This window comes from Nasonia vitripennis, chromosome 4, assembly GCF_009193385.2.
Source record: "Nasonia vitripennis strain AsymCx chromosome 4, Nvit_psr_1.1, whole genome shotgun sequence".
Taxonomy (NCBI): domain Eukaryota; kingdom Metazoa; phylum Arthropoda; class Insecta; order Hymenoptera; family Pteromalidae; genus Nasonia; species Nasonia vitripennis.
The window spans coordinates 11742883-11758187 of NC_045760.1; the positions used below are offsets into that span (position 1 = coordinate 11742883).

The 15305-nt window shown below is 45.6% G+C and overlaps 2 protein-coding genes across 3 annotated transcripts in view; both read left to right on the forward strand.

Moving 5' to 3' along the window:
* Window positions 1-5530, forward strand: part of LOC103316518 (protein PRRC2C-like) — a 28087-nt gene extending 22557 nt beyond the window's left edge. The window contains exons 2-6 of one of the 2 annotated variants that reach the window (XM_016988034.2): window positions 151-209; window positions 317-393; window positions 475-2648; window positions 2732-3065; window positions 3137-5530. In XM_016988034.2, coding sequence (XP_016843523.2) covers window positions 185-209; window positions 317-393; window positions 475-2648; window positions 2732-3065; window positions 3137-4318 — 3792 coding nt within the window. In that variant the 5' untranslated portion in view covers window positions 151-184 and the 3' untranslated portion in view covers window positions 4319-5530. The remainder of the gene's footprint in view (window positions 1-150; window positions 210-316; window positions 394-474; window positions 2649-2731; window positions 3066-3136) is intronic. The other variant, XM_031929719.1, reaches the window with a different exon arrangement.
* A 433-nt stretch (window positions 5531-5963) lies between these two features.
* Window positions 5964-11720, forward strand: LOC100114244 (breast cancer type 1 susceptibility protein homolog). Its single transcript, XM_001599279.6, has 7 exons — window positions 5964-6238; window positions 6473-6693; window positions 6771-9967; window positions 10037-10116; window positions 10188-10785; window positions 10853-10964; window positions 11043-11720. Exons 1-7 carry the CDS (start codon window positions 6150-6152, stop codon window positions 11243-11245), a joined length of 4500 nt encoding a protein of 1499 aa, XP_001599329.2. The 5' UTR covers window positions 5964-6149; the 3' UTR covers window positions 11246-11720.
* The last annotated feature ends 3585 nt before the right edge of the window (window positions 11721-15305 follow it).

The window sequence follows — 15305 nt, forward strand, 5'->3', positions numbered from 1 at the left end:
CCACGCGAATCTAGCGCACACGCGCATGTCTGGGGTGGCGCTGCGTCGAGGAAAACGAGAGCGCGCTTCGGCTTCTCCTCACGTAATCCGCTAATTCTCCCGCTCCAATTAAAAGTAACTCCTATCGACATCTCGCTTTTCTTTTTCCAGGACCCTGAGGCCCACGGTCCCATGAACTGGCACGATGAACTTGGCAGCGACGTTATTCTGTAAGACACGCCATTACCCATAAACTATGCGAGACACATAAGTTGACTGCGAAACAATCCGCCCATTTAGGGCCGGCACTAATTGCGCGAATTCGAAATCGTTTCAGGTGCAGTGTCGACACTACTGTCGGTCCAGGCGATAACCGTATCGGTGGACCGGGCCGACGTCCGACCGGTCAGCGTCGTAAGTATACCCAGCTATTTTTTACGAAGCTCGAAGTCGCGAGGCGACGCGCGCGGAAAAGTAAACCTGTCCCCGTTCCAGCAGCCCTCCGCTGAGCAGCAGTCGCTGTTCGTGAACGGCTGGCGCCCGCTGACCACCGGCTACGAGGGCCTTGGCGTGAACGTCTCGCCGGCGGCGCCGCTGCACCCGGTCCTCGGCAAGCTGCAGGAGCACCTGCAGAAGCCCCAGCGGCAGCAGCAACAGCAGCAGCAGCAGCGGCGCAAGCAGGCCCAGCAGCAGCTCGAGTACGCGCCGCCCAGCATCCTCGGCAGCCTCGGCCTCTTCGCGGCCCCGGGCAGCGAGCCCAAGAGCCTGTCCACCGAGCGCGAGTACTCGTTCCTGGTGCCGCCGCCGAGGGACAGTATGCGCTTCGAGCTCGACGCCCACAAGAAAGCCTCGCTGCGCGACGGCTCCTCGCAGTTCGTGCCCCAGGCCATCAAGCCCGACCCCCGCGCGCCCACCTACTACATCAAGCCGGCGAGCTACTCCACCGGGCTGCACCCCTTCGGCCAGCAGGCCCGGCCCTTCGGCGCCGCCCCCGGCTACGAGCAGCAGTCCCAGCTGCTGCCCCACCGGCAGCCGGCCAAGCAGTTCGAGCCGCTCAAGCCCGGCAAGCCCGAGCCCCAGCAGCAGCAGCAGCAGCAGTTCGACCGCTACCAGCAGCAGCAGCAGCAGCCGGCGAACGGGCACTACTACAACCAGATCAGCCACCCGGCGCACTACAAGCAGCCGAGCTTCGAGCGCGAGCCGAGCTTCCTGGTGCACGAGAGCCACGACGTCAGCTACGTCACGCCCGCGGGCTACAAGTTCCGCCCGGCCACCTACCACTTCGACAACCCCGCGACCCAGGAGGCCTACCCCTCGTCGACGGTCCCGCCGCCGCGCGCCTCCCAGCCGTTGGCCCCGGGCAAGCAGTTCAAGCCGGAGCCGGAGAAGCACGCCAACAACGACAACAACAACAACAACAACAACAACCCCGGCGCCTACTACATCGGCGACTTCCAGAAGACGAGGCTGCACGCGCCCGACATCAACGAGGTGCTGCCCAGGCCCAGCCAGCCGGCCAAGTTCAGCCAGCCGCAGCAGGTGAGCACGACGCCGGCCTACGCGCCCGAGCACGGCCACAAGCTCGTCTACGTCCGGCCGGACCTGCAGCAGCAGTACCAGAGCTCCATCATCCCGCTGAACATCAACCAGCGGCCGAGCGAGCTCGAGTACGCCACCCCCGAGGAGATCTCGTTGAAGCACTTCAACCAGCAGCAGTTCGCGCTCCAGCAGCAGCTCATCCAGCAGGACCGGCAGCGACTGCGCGAGGTCGAGAAGCGCCGCCAGCAGGAGCTCCTGCGCCAGCAGCAGGAGGAGCTGCACAAGCGCCAGCAGGAGATCAAGCTGCTCGAGCAGAAGCAGCGCGAGAAGCAGCGGCTGGAGCAGCGGCTGGAGCAGCAGCAGCAGCAGCAGCAGCATCAACAGCACCAGCAGCAACAGCAACAGCACCACTTCGAGCAGCCCCTGGACATCGTCAAGGAGCTGGCGCACAGCAGCAGGCCCCTGCACCACTTTGGCCAGCAGTACAGCCCCGCGCCGCAGGAGCAGCCGAAGAAGCAGCAGCAGCAGCAGCAGCAGCAGCAGCAGCAGCGGGAGCAGTACAAGGTCGTGCACTACCAGCAACAGCCCTCCTCGCCGGAGCCGCCCTCCTCGGAGCCGGCCAAGCAGCTCGCCGTGCAAAAGTTCGAGGAGGTCGTGACCCCGGCGGTCGAGCAGCACACCACCCAGGAGGAATTCCAGCCGGTGATCCGGCCCTACCGCCCCCACCATCAGAAGCCCTCGTTCCGCGAGCCGCCCAAGAGACGCAAGCCCACCACCCAGGCCTACGAGACCGCGCCCACCGAGGCCCCCACCCCGGCCCCGGAGACCTACCCCTACGAGGAACTGCTGACCGACGCGCCGATCCAGGCGACCCCCGCCCAGGAGACCACGACCGCGCCGCCCGCCACCGAGAGGCCCACCCTGCGCACCCGGCGACCTGGAGCCCCGCTTAGGAGGCGACGACCCTCCACCACCACCACGCCCGAGCCCAGCCTCTCGCCCGCCCAGGAGTACGACCAAGAGGTCGCCAAGTACCACACCCCCGAGATCCGCGACTTCGAGAAGAAGAAGCGCGTCAGGCCCGTGGCCAACAGCCACCCGGACGGTAGCGCCGAGAGAAGGCCGCTCAGGTAACCCTATACGCTTTATTTTACAACTAGTCGTCATTTCTTTGAGGGCTCGATTTAATACTCGTCGAACGTTGCATGAGCAGGAAACGACCCGGCCAGCGAGCGAAGTACCACAGCAAAGAGCACTCGGACTTCGACTCGGTACCCGAGCGCACGAGGACGACCGAGCAGCCCGTCAGGGAGATCACTGAGAACTACCCGGCGCCGTTCCTCAAGGAGCTCTACTCCTCCGAGAAGCTTGTGACCGGGCCCCAGGAGCCGACCACCGAGAGCATACCCCTCGAGTTCTACTCCGCCGAGACGACCGTGCCGTCCAACCTGGAGTACTACGAGCCGACGCACGACGACCGGCAGGAGCAGTACGCGCAGACTGCCGAGGAGGTCGTGTCCCCGGAGTACGTGTTCACCAGAACCGAGGTAAGAGAGCCGCAGCTGCGACCCTAACGATTCGAGTTACGCGAAAGTATAACCCGATGTCTGTCGTTCAGGTGAACTACCTCGAGACGACGACCGCCCCGCCGACGACCACGACCCCGAGCACGACGACCCCGACGACCACCGAGGCGATCATCTCCTCGCCCAAGGCCACGCACCGGATGCGGCCCGTGCGCTACGGTAACGCGACGCGGCCCCGCTTCAGCATCAAGGATTATAGGACACGCATGGAGTACAAGAACCGACTGGCCCAGTCCTCCTCTACTGAGGCCTCCACGGCCGTGACGGCCGCCGCCCCCAAGACGCGCGGCTACAAGAACCAGCAGGCCCCGGCCGACCCGAACTTCAAGGAGGCCCCCGCCAGGTACAAGTACACCTCCCGCTCTTCGTACCGCACGACCTCGACGACGCAGCCCACGCAACCCGAGGACGCGACGACCGACCGCAGCAGCAGCACCAGCGGCAGATTCACCCCGAAGAAGCGCGTCAACGGCAGCCACTACTACCGCAGCCGCGTCACCACCGCCAAGCCAGAGCAGCAGGAGCACTCGGCGGCCCACAGCACGGCGCGGCCGGAGAACGTCTTCTCCTCGGCCATCCGCAAGCGGCCGACCCTCAAGAGCCGCCTGCAGCAGAGCAAGATCGCCGCTGCAGCCGCTGCCACCGAGGCGCCCGAGATGCAGTCCGCCGCGGAGACGGGCTTCTTCGCCACGACGACCCTCGCCTCGTCCTCCGAGGCCGTGAACGAGATCGAGGAGGCCGCGACCCCCGGGCCGATCGTCCAGGACGAGAGACCCGCGCCCGCGGCCGAGCCCAGCGCTGACCTCAGCGACGTCACCATGGACGAGAGCGACGACCCGGCACCCGACCAGGAGGCCGTCGAGGTCCAGAACGGCGAGAGGAACGAGGAGGCGACAACGGCGCAGTCGGAGGCCAACGAGGAGCCGACCGAGAGCGAGAACTACCCGCCCAGCCGTCGTCAGCAACAACCGAGCCCGGCCGAGTCGACGACGCCGTTCGACCTGCGACACGAGGAGGAGCTCTTCGCCAAGGCCTCGCAGAGCGTCGCCGACCTGACGAGCTCGGCCTCGGCGCTCTACGACAAGCCCGGCATGTTCAAGGCCGTGTCGCCGGCCGGCGAGAACCGCGTCATATCCGCGCACCTCAAGATCGCTACCGACGAGCCCACCCTTCCCATCGAGGCCTTCTTCCACGAGATCTCCAAGAAGAACTGAGGCCCGAAAACGGAGCGAGCCTCGAGGCATATGCGTGTGATATAATTTTTATAACCTCTAGCGGGAACAGTGCGTGCGCTGGAAGAAAACGTAAGGGTGCATCGTAAACATTTTTTCTGATCGTATCTGTCGAAAGAACGTCTACCCGCACCCGAGCTGCGCTACATTTTTTTTTTCAACGTACAGCAACTGTCGTCAAAGACTTTATCGACGTCGTTTTCCCACGTTATTCCTGATGTAATTAAACCTTTCTGGTACGTAGTTCGTAAGGCTTTCAAATTAAACTATTCGAAACCAAAAATGATCTGTAGGGGAACGATGATGTTTGAGATATGTAACGTATACGATGATGAGTGCCGGTATTTGTGTATTTTAGATCGTCATAGTTGTACGATGGCTGGTTCAACTCTATCTTGCAGTGAACTGTTTACCACGGTTTCTCGAGTCTTTGTTAGAAAGGAAATTGACAACTATGCTAGTTCGACGAGATCCTAATATCTTTTATAAATTTCAAGTTCTGTAAAATAAATTATTATTTATTATATTGCAATTAAATTAAATGGTATGTTAGAAATATAATTTATGCATTTTACTATGTTATTCGCTACTTTAGTTTGTACGTGCATACAACCGTATTGCGCACATTATGGTAACGAAGAATTTCATACATATGAAAAAAAAAAGAATTAAAATTTGAACGCTTGTAAATATGATAGATATACATTTATCCGTTTTATAAAGTGGTGCATAAAATTGAATTTTCGAAAGTTTTTCAATAGTCCGCGATTTTGTATTTTTTATACTCCAAGTTTTGTACGATTTTAAACTCTATTCTATTACTATTAAGTTACAATAGAATATCATGCGTTTATAAATAAACTTCTTTGGTTTCATAAAAAATAATACAACGAAAGGTGAAAATACCTACTCAGATAAAAGAAACATCGTAATACCAAGAACACCATCAAGCTGTGTGAGTGTTCTGGTATGAAACAACTTATTTTATGGAGAATATTATTATAATCATGAAGATGTCACCCATCAATTAATAATCAATAATCATTATTAACGACTATTTAAAAATAGTTTACCATTAGACGTTCGTTCGTTGAACACAAAGTGGTGCGGATCACGAACTCATGTACCTACTTATTGTTTCATTGTAGAATGTAGCCTTGTAATGAGATAAAATAAATTAAGATAATATTGTAATTATTTTCTTTTTTTCATACTTACAACACTACTTTCGTATTGATTTCGTATTTCATCAGCTGCAGAACTTATATTATGCAGGCAAAATAATATGACCACCATTATCTACGTGTATAACGTGAACTGATAGCAACAGGTGGCCATCTATCTTACACACCTACGCTATACTGTATAGGTACTGCATACAAAGATACGAGGAGCTGCGAATTTCAACGCCCAGTTTCTTTATAAATTTAGGCGTGATTTACTTTTCTTATTTTTTCTCAGATCTTCGAGGAAATAATTATTGCCTTTACGAGAGTTAAAAAGATATCGAACATACATTTCTCGATAACATAATTTGAATAAACCGCCGTTCGTGAGAAAACGCCGCCATATTGAAACGTCACGTGACAAACTTTTTAGCGCCATTAATGCAGTATATATATAAAAGTATATTTATATATATTGGTTTTGATGTTCAGGTATTACTCGCGTGCGCGTATTTCGAAGAAAGGAATAAAGGAGTTATCCGAAAATCTGTAAACCTGATATAGTACACGCGTAAAAAATTAGTCTTCTCTAATCTCTTGAAGAAGCCATTATTGTTATGCAGCTAGAATGAAATTGGAACTGAAAAATGGACGAATACACGGCTTCTTGTACTCAGGTTCAGACAATAATAAACGCGGCACAATGTATAAGAGAATGTTTGACTTGCAGTATTTGGTAAGACGATTATTTAAAATACAAAGATTAAGCGTATCATTCATGTAATAGGTTATAATTCATTTTGTTTCAAAGCTATTCTTTTACCTCCTATGCTTTCTTTCCCTGATTTGTTTGATTTAAAATCAACTCGATTTTTGTAGGTTATGCGTATGTTTATTTTTCAATATTGCTGTATAATACTATTCAAGTACTTTTCGTGTCTTGAATTACCTAAATTCAATGTTTTTACAGTCTAGATTATTTTAAAAAACCAGTGACAATAAAATGTGGTCACAAATTTTGTCAAGGTTGCATCTTGGAAGTTGCTAACAATGACAACGCGAGCTGCCCTTTGTGTAATACTAAGTTCCAAAGGCGATCGATACATAAGGAAAATAACAAACAATTTGAATCATGCGTTGAACGCTTTAGAGTTTTATCAAAAGCCATTCAGGATGATTCAGGTATTGATGGTACGTAAAAGAAGATTGTACGATTCAAAAAATGTCAAATTCTAGCACTTGACTAATGAAAAACTTCCAATTTACAGTTTTAGAGTCTTGCCATACAGCAAAGAATTCTAAAGAAAGTGTTCCTCCAATACCTAAACCAAGCCCATCCAGAGTTGTAGAAGCCTCAACAAGCTCGAGAGGATCTGCTCATACAAAAATACGTGCTTCTGGCAAAGGGCGTGCTGTCTTGCAAAAGAAGTCTTTTACTCCTAAAACCAGAACGACTAGAAGAACGAGCAATACTTTATATAAATATTTATCGGCTAAGACAATTGGTACACCTGATGATGAGAAGGTGGAATCTCAAGATAAAGTTGAAAGTTGGCTCCAATTTATTGAACCTGCTGACGCAGATAACGAAGTCATAGATGAGATAAATAGAGATATCATTGAGGACACAGATAATGAGGCTATCTCTAATCCTGAAGATTCTCCTCTAACAGAATATAAGCATGCAAACCAACCTTCTACAAATAAGTCCTGTTTTACTGAAACAAAACAAAGTTGCGAGAAACCTCTACCGCATACATATCCTAGCACTTCAAAAGGCATAACAAAATATAAGGAAACTGAAATGAGAATACAGGAGGCAGAAATAATGGCAAGAAAGAAAAAATTAAATCAAGCTCTCACAGATAGAGCTATCTTAAAGACACCGTCCTCTGTACCAGCAGTATCACATTCTGATGCCCACGATTGGCGCAGGGTGAAGCGAGTTGGAAAAGAAATGCAGGTCAAAACATTCAAATCTTTGAATGTCAGTAAAGAGAAAAGTTTTTCATCAATAGTATTAGATGATACTGTACCCTGTAATCTAAAAACACCAGAAAGAAGTAGAAATGTTTTTGACCTATCTAATCCAGAAATCATACCAAAGGCAAAGGGCTTTTCTAGTCCATCTCAAATTAATACAAATCACCGGCTTCAAGAAAATGAACTACCTGGTGAAGAATCATTGAATTTGGAATCTAAATCAAATCCTATTGATTCATTGAATTCTCCACCAAAACGCAAACTTTCCCTAAAAATGAAATCGTTGGATTCTACTAGTTCCAAATCAACTCAGTCACATGCCAGCACACCGGATAAAATAAACCTAAATAAAACTGAATCCCCAACAAAAATTACTACAGATAGGCCAAAAAGTAGGCTATCTCTCAGATTACAAATTAGTAAACCTGCTGAACATAAATTGGGTCTGAAGAAATCTTCTAATGAAAATCAAAATCCCACACGTAGTAACGAACATAAATTAAGTTTGAATAAATCCCCTAATAAGAATCAAACTCCTATTATTAGTAGTGAACAAAAATTAAGTCAAAAAAAATCTCCTAATAAGAATCAAGATACTACAAAGATTAATGAACACAAATTAAGTTTCAAAAAACCCCCTAACAAGAATCAAAATCCTATAAGTACTTTAAGTACCGATAAGAGCAAGTCAGCCCGATTGCCTAATTCTAAAATAGTCCTATTTAGAAAATTAGGGAAAATCTGCAAAAAATCGAAGTATATTCCTTTTAAAAAACTTGGCAGACTTTGCCCCAGAGTCACTGTAGGAAAGGTCGGTGTCAAGGTCATCAGCAATCAAAATGTAAATGTTGATATTTCTTGTATAAAAGTGAAAAGAAAAGTTAAGGAAACTAGTAATGAAGTCAAAATGGTATTACCTGAAGAGGATTCTCAATTAAAATTCTTTACAGTAGAAGCATCACCTTGTGCCCAACCGGTGAGCAGAAAAACTTTTGACGGTAAAAGTCCAGTGCATGAATCTGCTGCGAATGAAACTCATCAAACAATTATGACAATGGAAATTGATGAAAGTCTTCCAAGTGTAACTCTAATTACATCTCAAAGAAAACAAACTAAAGATAATAAAAGTGTAGGTAGAGATGATGCACACAGTGAAACTACTAATTCTGAACCACCTACAAGTAATTGTAAGAAACCAGAAGAAGGTATAAGAAGTAATGTAAATGAGCGCAAATTTGATGATGTATCTTCTAAAACTTGTGAAAAAGTAGATGAAGATATTCTTACAACAAATATTGATGGTAAATCAAGCAAAAAATGTAAAAATTTTGAATCTTCAAACCATGAAAATTTGCAAAAAAATTTAAAAAGCGTTGAAATCCTGCATAATGCAATTTCCATTAGTTCAAATGAGAGTGAATCAAGGGATACCAGAAAACAAGCAGATTGCGAAAATATTGATTTAAATAGAAAAAATAAACACTCTGAAGTAGAAAGTGAAACTAGTGAATCTTCACTTATGTATGTGCCAAAGCAAAAAGAAAAATTTGATGAAAATAAATCTGTTTGTTCGAGTAGATCAAGTTCTCCTTTAAGGACTTCACCATTGAAGAAAAAGAGAACCCATTCAGAATCATCAAATGACGATGACGATGATCTTGTAACATCTATTATTGGAAAATGGACTAATGCAAAACCAGTTGTTAAAAAACCTAAAGTGATTGAAAATAATCAAAAAAGTTTTAAAAAGAGTAAAAATAAATCAAATCAATTGGAAAATTCTGATTCTGATGACAATGAGCAAACATTAGTTAAAGATGAATCCAAGCAACCGGAATTCGTCATGCCACAAAGAGATCCACCTATAGATGATATTATTAGTAAAGTTAAAAGTTTCAAAGAGCAGAAGGAGGATAATTACAGTGTAAATAAATTAACTGGTTTACCTAGTTCATTGCAGTCAGCAGATCTTTTTGAATCTAATGATAGTCGACTCAGAGTTGAAGCTAATAAACAATCCAATGAAATCACCAGTGATAATTCTTCAGTAAGTACTTGGAATCCTAACAAAGAATCCGATAAAGAAAATGTTGATCAAAGTTTTGAAGCAGAGGAACCGCGATCGGAAACGACAGTCGTCGATTTGTTGCAATTTGACGGAAAAAAATCAAACGGCTCTATTTGTTCAAATAGCTCTAACAAAGAGAATAATGCATGCAATAAAGTAAATGCAGATAACAGTAAAATAAAAGATCAAGTAAATAAAGTGAAAAGTTCTCCAAACGAAAAAAGTATTGCAGATAAAAGTCATGATAGCCCATTAGATTTATATCATGTACCTGATAGTTTAATGAATATAACACAGGAACAGTTAGCTTTAAAAATGATTGAAAAAGATCTCATGGGGGCTGACATTTCTACCGTGAATAATGAGAATAGAGACTCTTGTGAAAGCAATAAGTTTGCGACACCACGTAGAAAGGTGAGTGTAAAGGTTTATTAAAATTTATATAAAGTTATTGTCTTTTAAAAGTTGTATGAATCTGCCCAGGTTGTGAATTCGCGTGCAGGTAATAATGATGATGACTTTGATTCTGAAAGCATTGACGCTACACCTGTGGCTAAGAAAAGGTACAAAAAAATACAATATATTTTTTATTTTTCCAAAAGAAAAAACCATTTAGTAATTTAATTCTTTTTAGACGAATATTTCGCCAATGTCAAAGTAAATCTAGTGCAGATGCAGGAATAAACTCATGTGAGATATTTTCACCTGAAAAAAGTTTGCAACTCATAGCGGCTGTGACGCCAATGAGAAATAGAACGTCATACCCTTTGTGTCATAGCACGCCTATGATGATTAATACACCCAGTCCAGAAAAACAGAGCAGGCCTCAAAGAAAACCCATGGCATTGATTTGCAGTGGATTAACGCCAGCAAATATTAAAATAGTACAAAATTTTGCAAAAAAATTCAATGCTACTTTCTTAGTTACTTTTACCGAAGACGTAACTCACGTGATTGTAGCAACGGATCCTGAAACAAAATTAGGACAAAAGACATTAAAATATATACAAGGCATTGCTTTTAAGAAGCATGTTATCAGTTTTCAATGGATACTGGATTGTTTAGATGAAAATGCTATATTGGATGAAGATGACGAAAAGTATGACGTGCTGGATCCCGAAATTTGCGAATGTGGAGCGAGGAGGTCTCGTAATCGGGTTCAAGATTTGTTCGAAAACTTTGCTTTTTACTGTTTGGAGCCGTTTAGTTCTATCTCGTTGGCAGACTTAAAAGTACGTATGACATTTGTAACTGCTTTTACCTAGAGAATTTTTTTTATTTTGTCATCTATATTTTCAGAGTTTACTCGTTTACAACGGTGCGTCCGTCACTTCGACCGTGAAAGAGCTTTCCCTTCGAAAAGATAAATATAGAGTCATAATTCTTGAGTCTGAGGAATTATGCCCAAAGAGTGAGTAGAAAGAATGTCGAGATCCATCAATATTGCAGCTAACAATCATCCTTTTCTAATCGTAATGTATTATTTTAGAACTGGCTGCCTTAAAAAAAGTAGAATGTGTTATGGTTTCCTTTGAATGGGTGGTGGACAGTATAAGTCAATATCAAATCGTGTCACTTTTTACGTATTTGTATGAAACTAGCCCGGAAGAAGCTATTGCAATCGGATTGCCCCCTAGCTACTTAACAGAAGAAGTGGTGGAGGAAGAGGAAGAGGATGAAGAAGAAGAGTGAGAAAATTCCGAATAGCCGATGTACATCGATGTCTAGGGTATTCTCCTTGCACATGTATATTAACAAATGTTTATCTTGATATACTAGTGTTCTGTAATATATAAATTTTCCGCAGCGTTTAAAAAGTTAATTTAGGTTTTAATAACAAATCGATTTATTGTGATATGCTTGCAAGCAGCGTTTTATCGTTTCAGTACCATACTTATATTTATATGACCGATACTAAGGTACATGTTTTCTTTTCCTTCAAAAGCGTTACGTTAATACTCTAATTAAAAAAAAAAGAGACGAATATTTATATACACCAGTTGAATAATTAGTGCATAATAATAATGTTTGTATAGATATGAATGATCTATAATTGCCTATTTCGAAAGTGTCCTTAAAATTGTTGAAAATGGTGGTATATTGTATGTATCGATTTACATTTTCTTACAATACGTGTAATAAAAGAGCGATATTTTGATACATGTAAGTAAGAAGGTTTATTTTTCATAGTAATTCAAAGTTCGTTCTTTTTATGGGTCGCTTGAATCGCAGCTAAAGGTCCAGCCACTCCGGGCTGGAACTATTAACGGCCATGCGATCCAAGTGATCACAGAGCATCGATCTTTTAGATGCAGAAGTAGCCCACAATTACATGCAATTATCGCACCAGCGGCGCCGACAGCTGTTCGCGTGCTGCATAAGCCTCTTCGGCTGCGTATCCTCTTCCTTTGGTAATTAGCGATCGAAGTAGAAAAGAGCCCACAACGCAGCTGCTGTAATTACAACCTCGTAATTACAGCCTGTCAAAGTTTGATCTTGAGATATCCGCTCGAGAGATTGTCGAGAATAGAGTCGCATATATGCATATGCGGTTTCGTGTGGATTAATGTGACACGCGTAATGCGCGAGCAGAGAAAGCTCGTTTCCCAAGTTACCGAAACTTTCCGCGTCAACGGTGTATTGCGTGTATGACGGATCGCACCCAATTTCACCTGCATATTCATTCGATCTCGATGAATTTATGCATACGCACGAACTCGCGTAGGGCTGATGTTATTTATTTATTTTTTTGTTATTATCTTCCATATATGTATGATATGTACTGCAATACACTACTCGCCGAGCATTTGTGTTATTCCGGTGAATTGTAGCGACAGCGCGGAATCGCAGTTGAAAGGATTCGACAGGGTTATTAGGGAGACGCCGAGATTTCCTGTACTGTAACATCCGCGCTCCTGCGAATGACGCTTCTCGTGCGATTCCGAAAGCGTCGCGTCAACTAGCTCTCAAAGTTAGCAAGCTGCACTGCGAATTTGCTTGAATTGGCTGCATTCAGCTTTGCCTGTGCTCTATCTCTATAACTCTTGGCAATCAGAGTTGTCTTTTGTACTGCTAAGGAAATAAAAAAGCTCACATGACTCGAATAAGGGAATAACAGTAAGCAGCGATGTAGTAGGCGGTTGCGAGATGTGCTATGGCACGTCGTATAAAGGGATGCGCGACTGATGACTTTACGAGGCAATGAACGCCGGTTTGATATTTCTGCGGTACGTCACTTATGTATTATTTATGGATCGGGGTGTAAAATTATGCATGAGAATGCCGCGCCTCACTTGTATGTGAATTTGAAAGCAGAGTATATGCACCCAAGGCTCGCTCGTCAGACTTTGTCAATAGGTGTGCCTTTTAACTACTGCTGAAATCATTCATAGCTTTGTGCACTGAATAAACAGGGTACCGCCGCTTTTGGCAAATTTTTGATTGTTCAGCTGAGCTTTGCCGCGCGATTGCAGTGTAATATCGATAAAACTTTATAGGTTTCGCTCGTTAGCTCGCTCGCTGCTATAATATATTCGCATTAATTTTGAATATTAAACGTCGAATCATTGCGAAATAACATCGCGAATTTCGATCATCTGCTGCTGAATCGGGCTCGTTATTCAAAGCATAAATAATTACTTCGCGGATAACTTGAAATGCCGCGAGGAAGATATTATATTAAATGTTCCGAGCGTCGTCGCTTCATCAAGTAGAGCACGAAGTCAATTGGATCCTTTGACATCGTGATCAAAGACCTTAAAAGCCAGATTGAAAGCCCGCAGGGGTTGGCCTTTATTTATCAGCTGATGGTCTCCATATTACCGCGCATTTGACGCTTCATTGAATTTTTTAATCGTCCCGGTCGTGCACATTCCACTGAGCGAGCACTCTTTGCAAAGCTTCTTTCTAAACGTCCGTTCTCTCGCTCTCTTTCGAACGTATTGATTAGGACATTTACACTTCGTTAAGCGGGCATCGTGATTTTTAACGACGTTTTAACGCCATTAGAGGAGCTCGCGCTTTAATGAAGTTAACACATGGACATAGTGCTACATAGAGATTCTACTCTCTGTCGCTAACGATGCGAATTACAATTGATTATACGCTTAACTCCCTGATCGGCTTTTACGCGCCAGCGCAAGCGTCGAAAATGCCGTGGAAAGGGTGAAGTAGCTTACGCGTTATATTCAAAGAGCTTTGACGCGACGCTCAAAGCCTGGAAATTCAAGCAAGTTTTGACCCTTTAATCGCCATCGGAGAGCTTTTCACTTCGTAATAAGCTCGACAACGTTGTTATCTACCTCGCGATGTAACTACACTTTATAGTTTATGCGTTCGTTGAACTACGGGTTCGCAAAGTTAATTCTAAACGAAAAAGCTCGCGACCCGCACCCAAGTGCAGAATCACGATCGTTGCGTGCCGAATAAAAATAATCGCGCGCGAGTATCACATTAGAGTATAAGCGGCGTCGCATTGCGCAGACATACACACACTTAAGCGTGGTACTCTACACCTATATACACACGCGAGGTTGCGCGGCTCTGGCCATGCGCAGCATCGCGTAGGCGGACCACGCCTTTGAGCGTACATACACCGAGAGAGAAGCTGGCTTTAAGCTCGCGGCACGCGCGCGCACGATCTTTGTTCCTTCCTCCCTGATAAAGTGGCTATGGATGCATGTATACGCGCGCGCGAATCGTCGGACACGTCGATGCCCGCGAGAGGCAATAGGCGAGTGCGTCGCGCCGTCGGACAATGGGACTGCGGGGAAAGAATTAAAGGGGAGATAAGACTCGCGGGGGTACAATGGAGGAGCTCGTGCAGGATGAAAGGGGCAACCGCGCGGCCGTCTATAAACGCACGCGGAGCCGATAAAAACAGAAAGAATAGAGAGCAGAGAGTGAGAAGTGTGGAGTGGTCAGATAACGCGCAGCTATACGCTCAGAAATCAAAAGATTCGCCGCGGGTACGTTGATTTCGCGCCTTTAACAAAAGCTCTCTCGAAATGTGTGGCGCGCGACCACATATGCCAGTTAAGGACTTTAGACTCGACCATCGCTTTACCCTATCTCATTACAATTCGATAGATATTCTCTCGAATTTGCCGGCTCGCGGCTTAGCTTTCCCGTCCCTCGACTCTTGGCTCAACGTGTACTTGCGCGAAGGGCAGAAAATATACGAGCTTCTTTTCCTTCTCCTCTCGTGTACCTCCGGGGTTAAGTATTTACGCCGAGGAGACCCTCCCACCGCGAGCTAACATTCTCTTTTCTAGTCCTTCTTTGGCAAACTTTACGTTTCTTTTTTTTTGTTTTGCTCGAGCAAATTTCTCCCCGCCCTTCACCCCTCGCGACGAATTCGCTACGGTCTTTTGTGCCGCGAAACGTTTCGACGAGAATTTGACGCAGGGACGGATCGCGACTGTGCAAGCTCGTTTCGCGAATTTTCATCAGAAAGCAGCCGATTCGTTTTACCGCGTCGGTGCGGATGTACATATATTTTTTGCGTATATAGGGCTGATTCGTTGCATTAAAGCTTTTTCCGACGAGAAATCGGCTTTCCACTATTTGCTGCGGCGAGTCATTATTTGGCCATTTTTATTTTCCGCAGTAGTTCTCTGATATAATTTTCATTGCTCCCGCAGCAGAGATCATTAGGCGTAAGGCTCTTACAGAAAAATTGTTTGCAAAAAGCTCTTGGGGAAAACTATCCCGCGAAGTCATTCGAAATTTTATAATCAAGGAATATATAATG

Bases quoted from the DNA above. Each gene is read 5' to 3' on its own strand.
- LOC100114244 (XM_001599279.6), top strand. From the start codon at position 6,150: ATGGACGAATACACGGCTTCTTGTACTCAGGTTCAGACAATAATAAAC. The intron at 10,786-10,852 runs GTACGTATGACA...CTATATTTTCAG, and splicing joins TCTCGTTGGCAGACTTAAAA to AGTTTACTCGTTTACAACGG. The intron at 10,965-11,042 runs GTGAGTAGAAAG...GTATTATTTTAG, and splicing joins TGAGGAATTATGCCCAAAGA to AACTGGCTGCCTTAAAAAAA.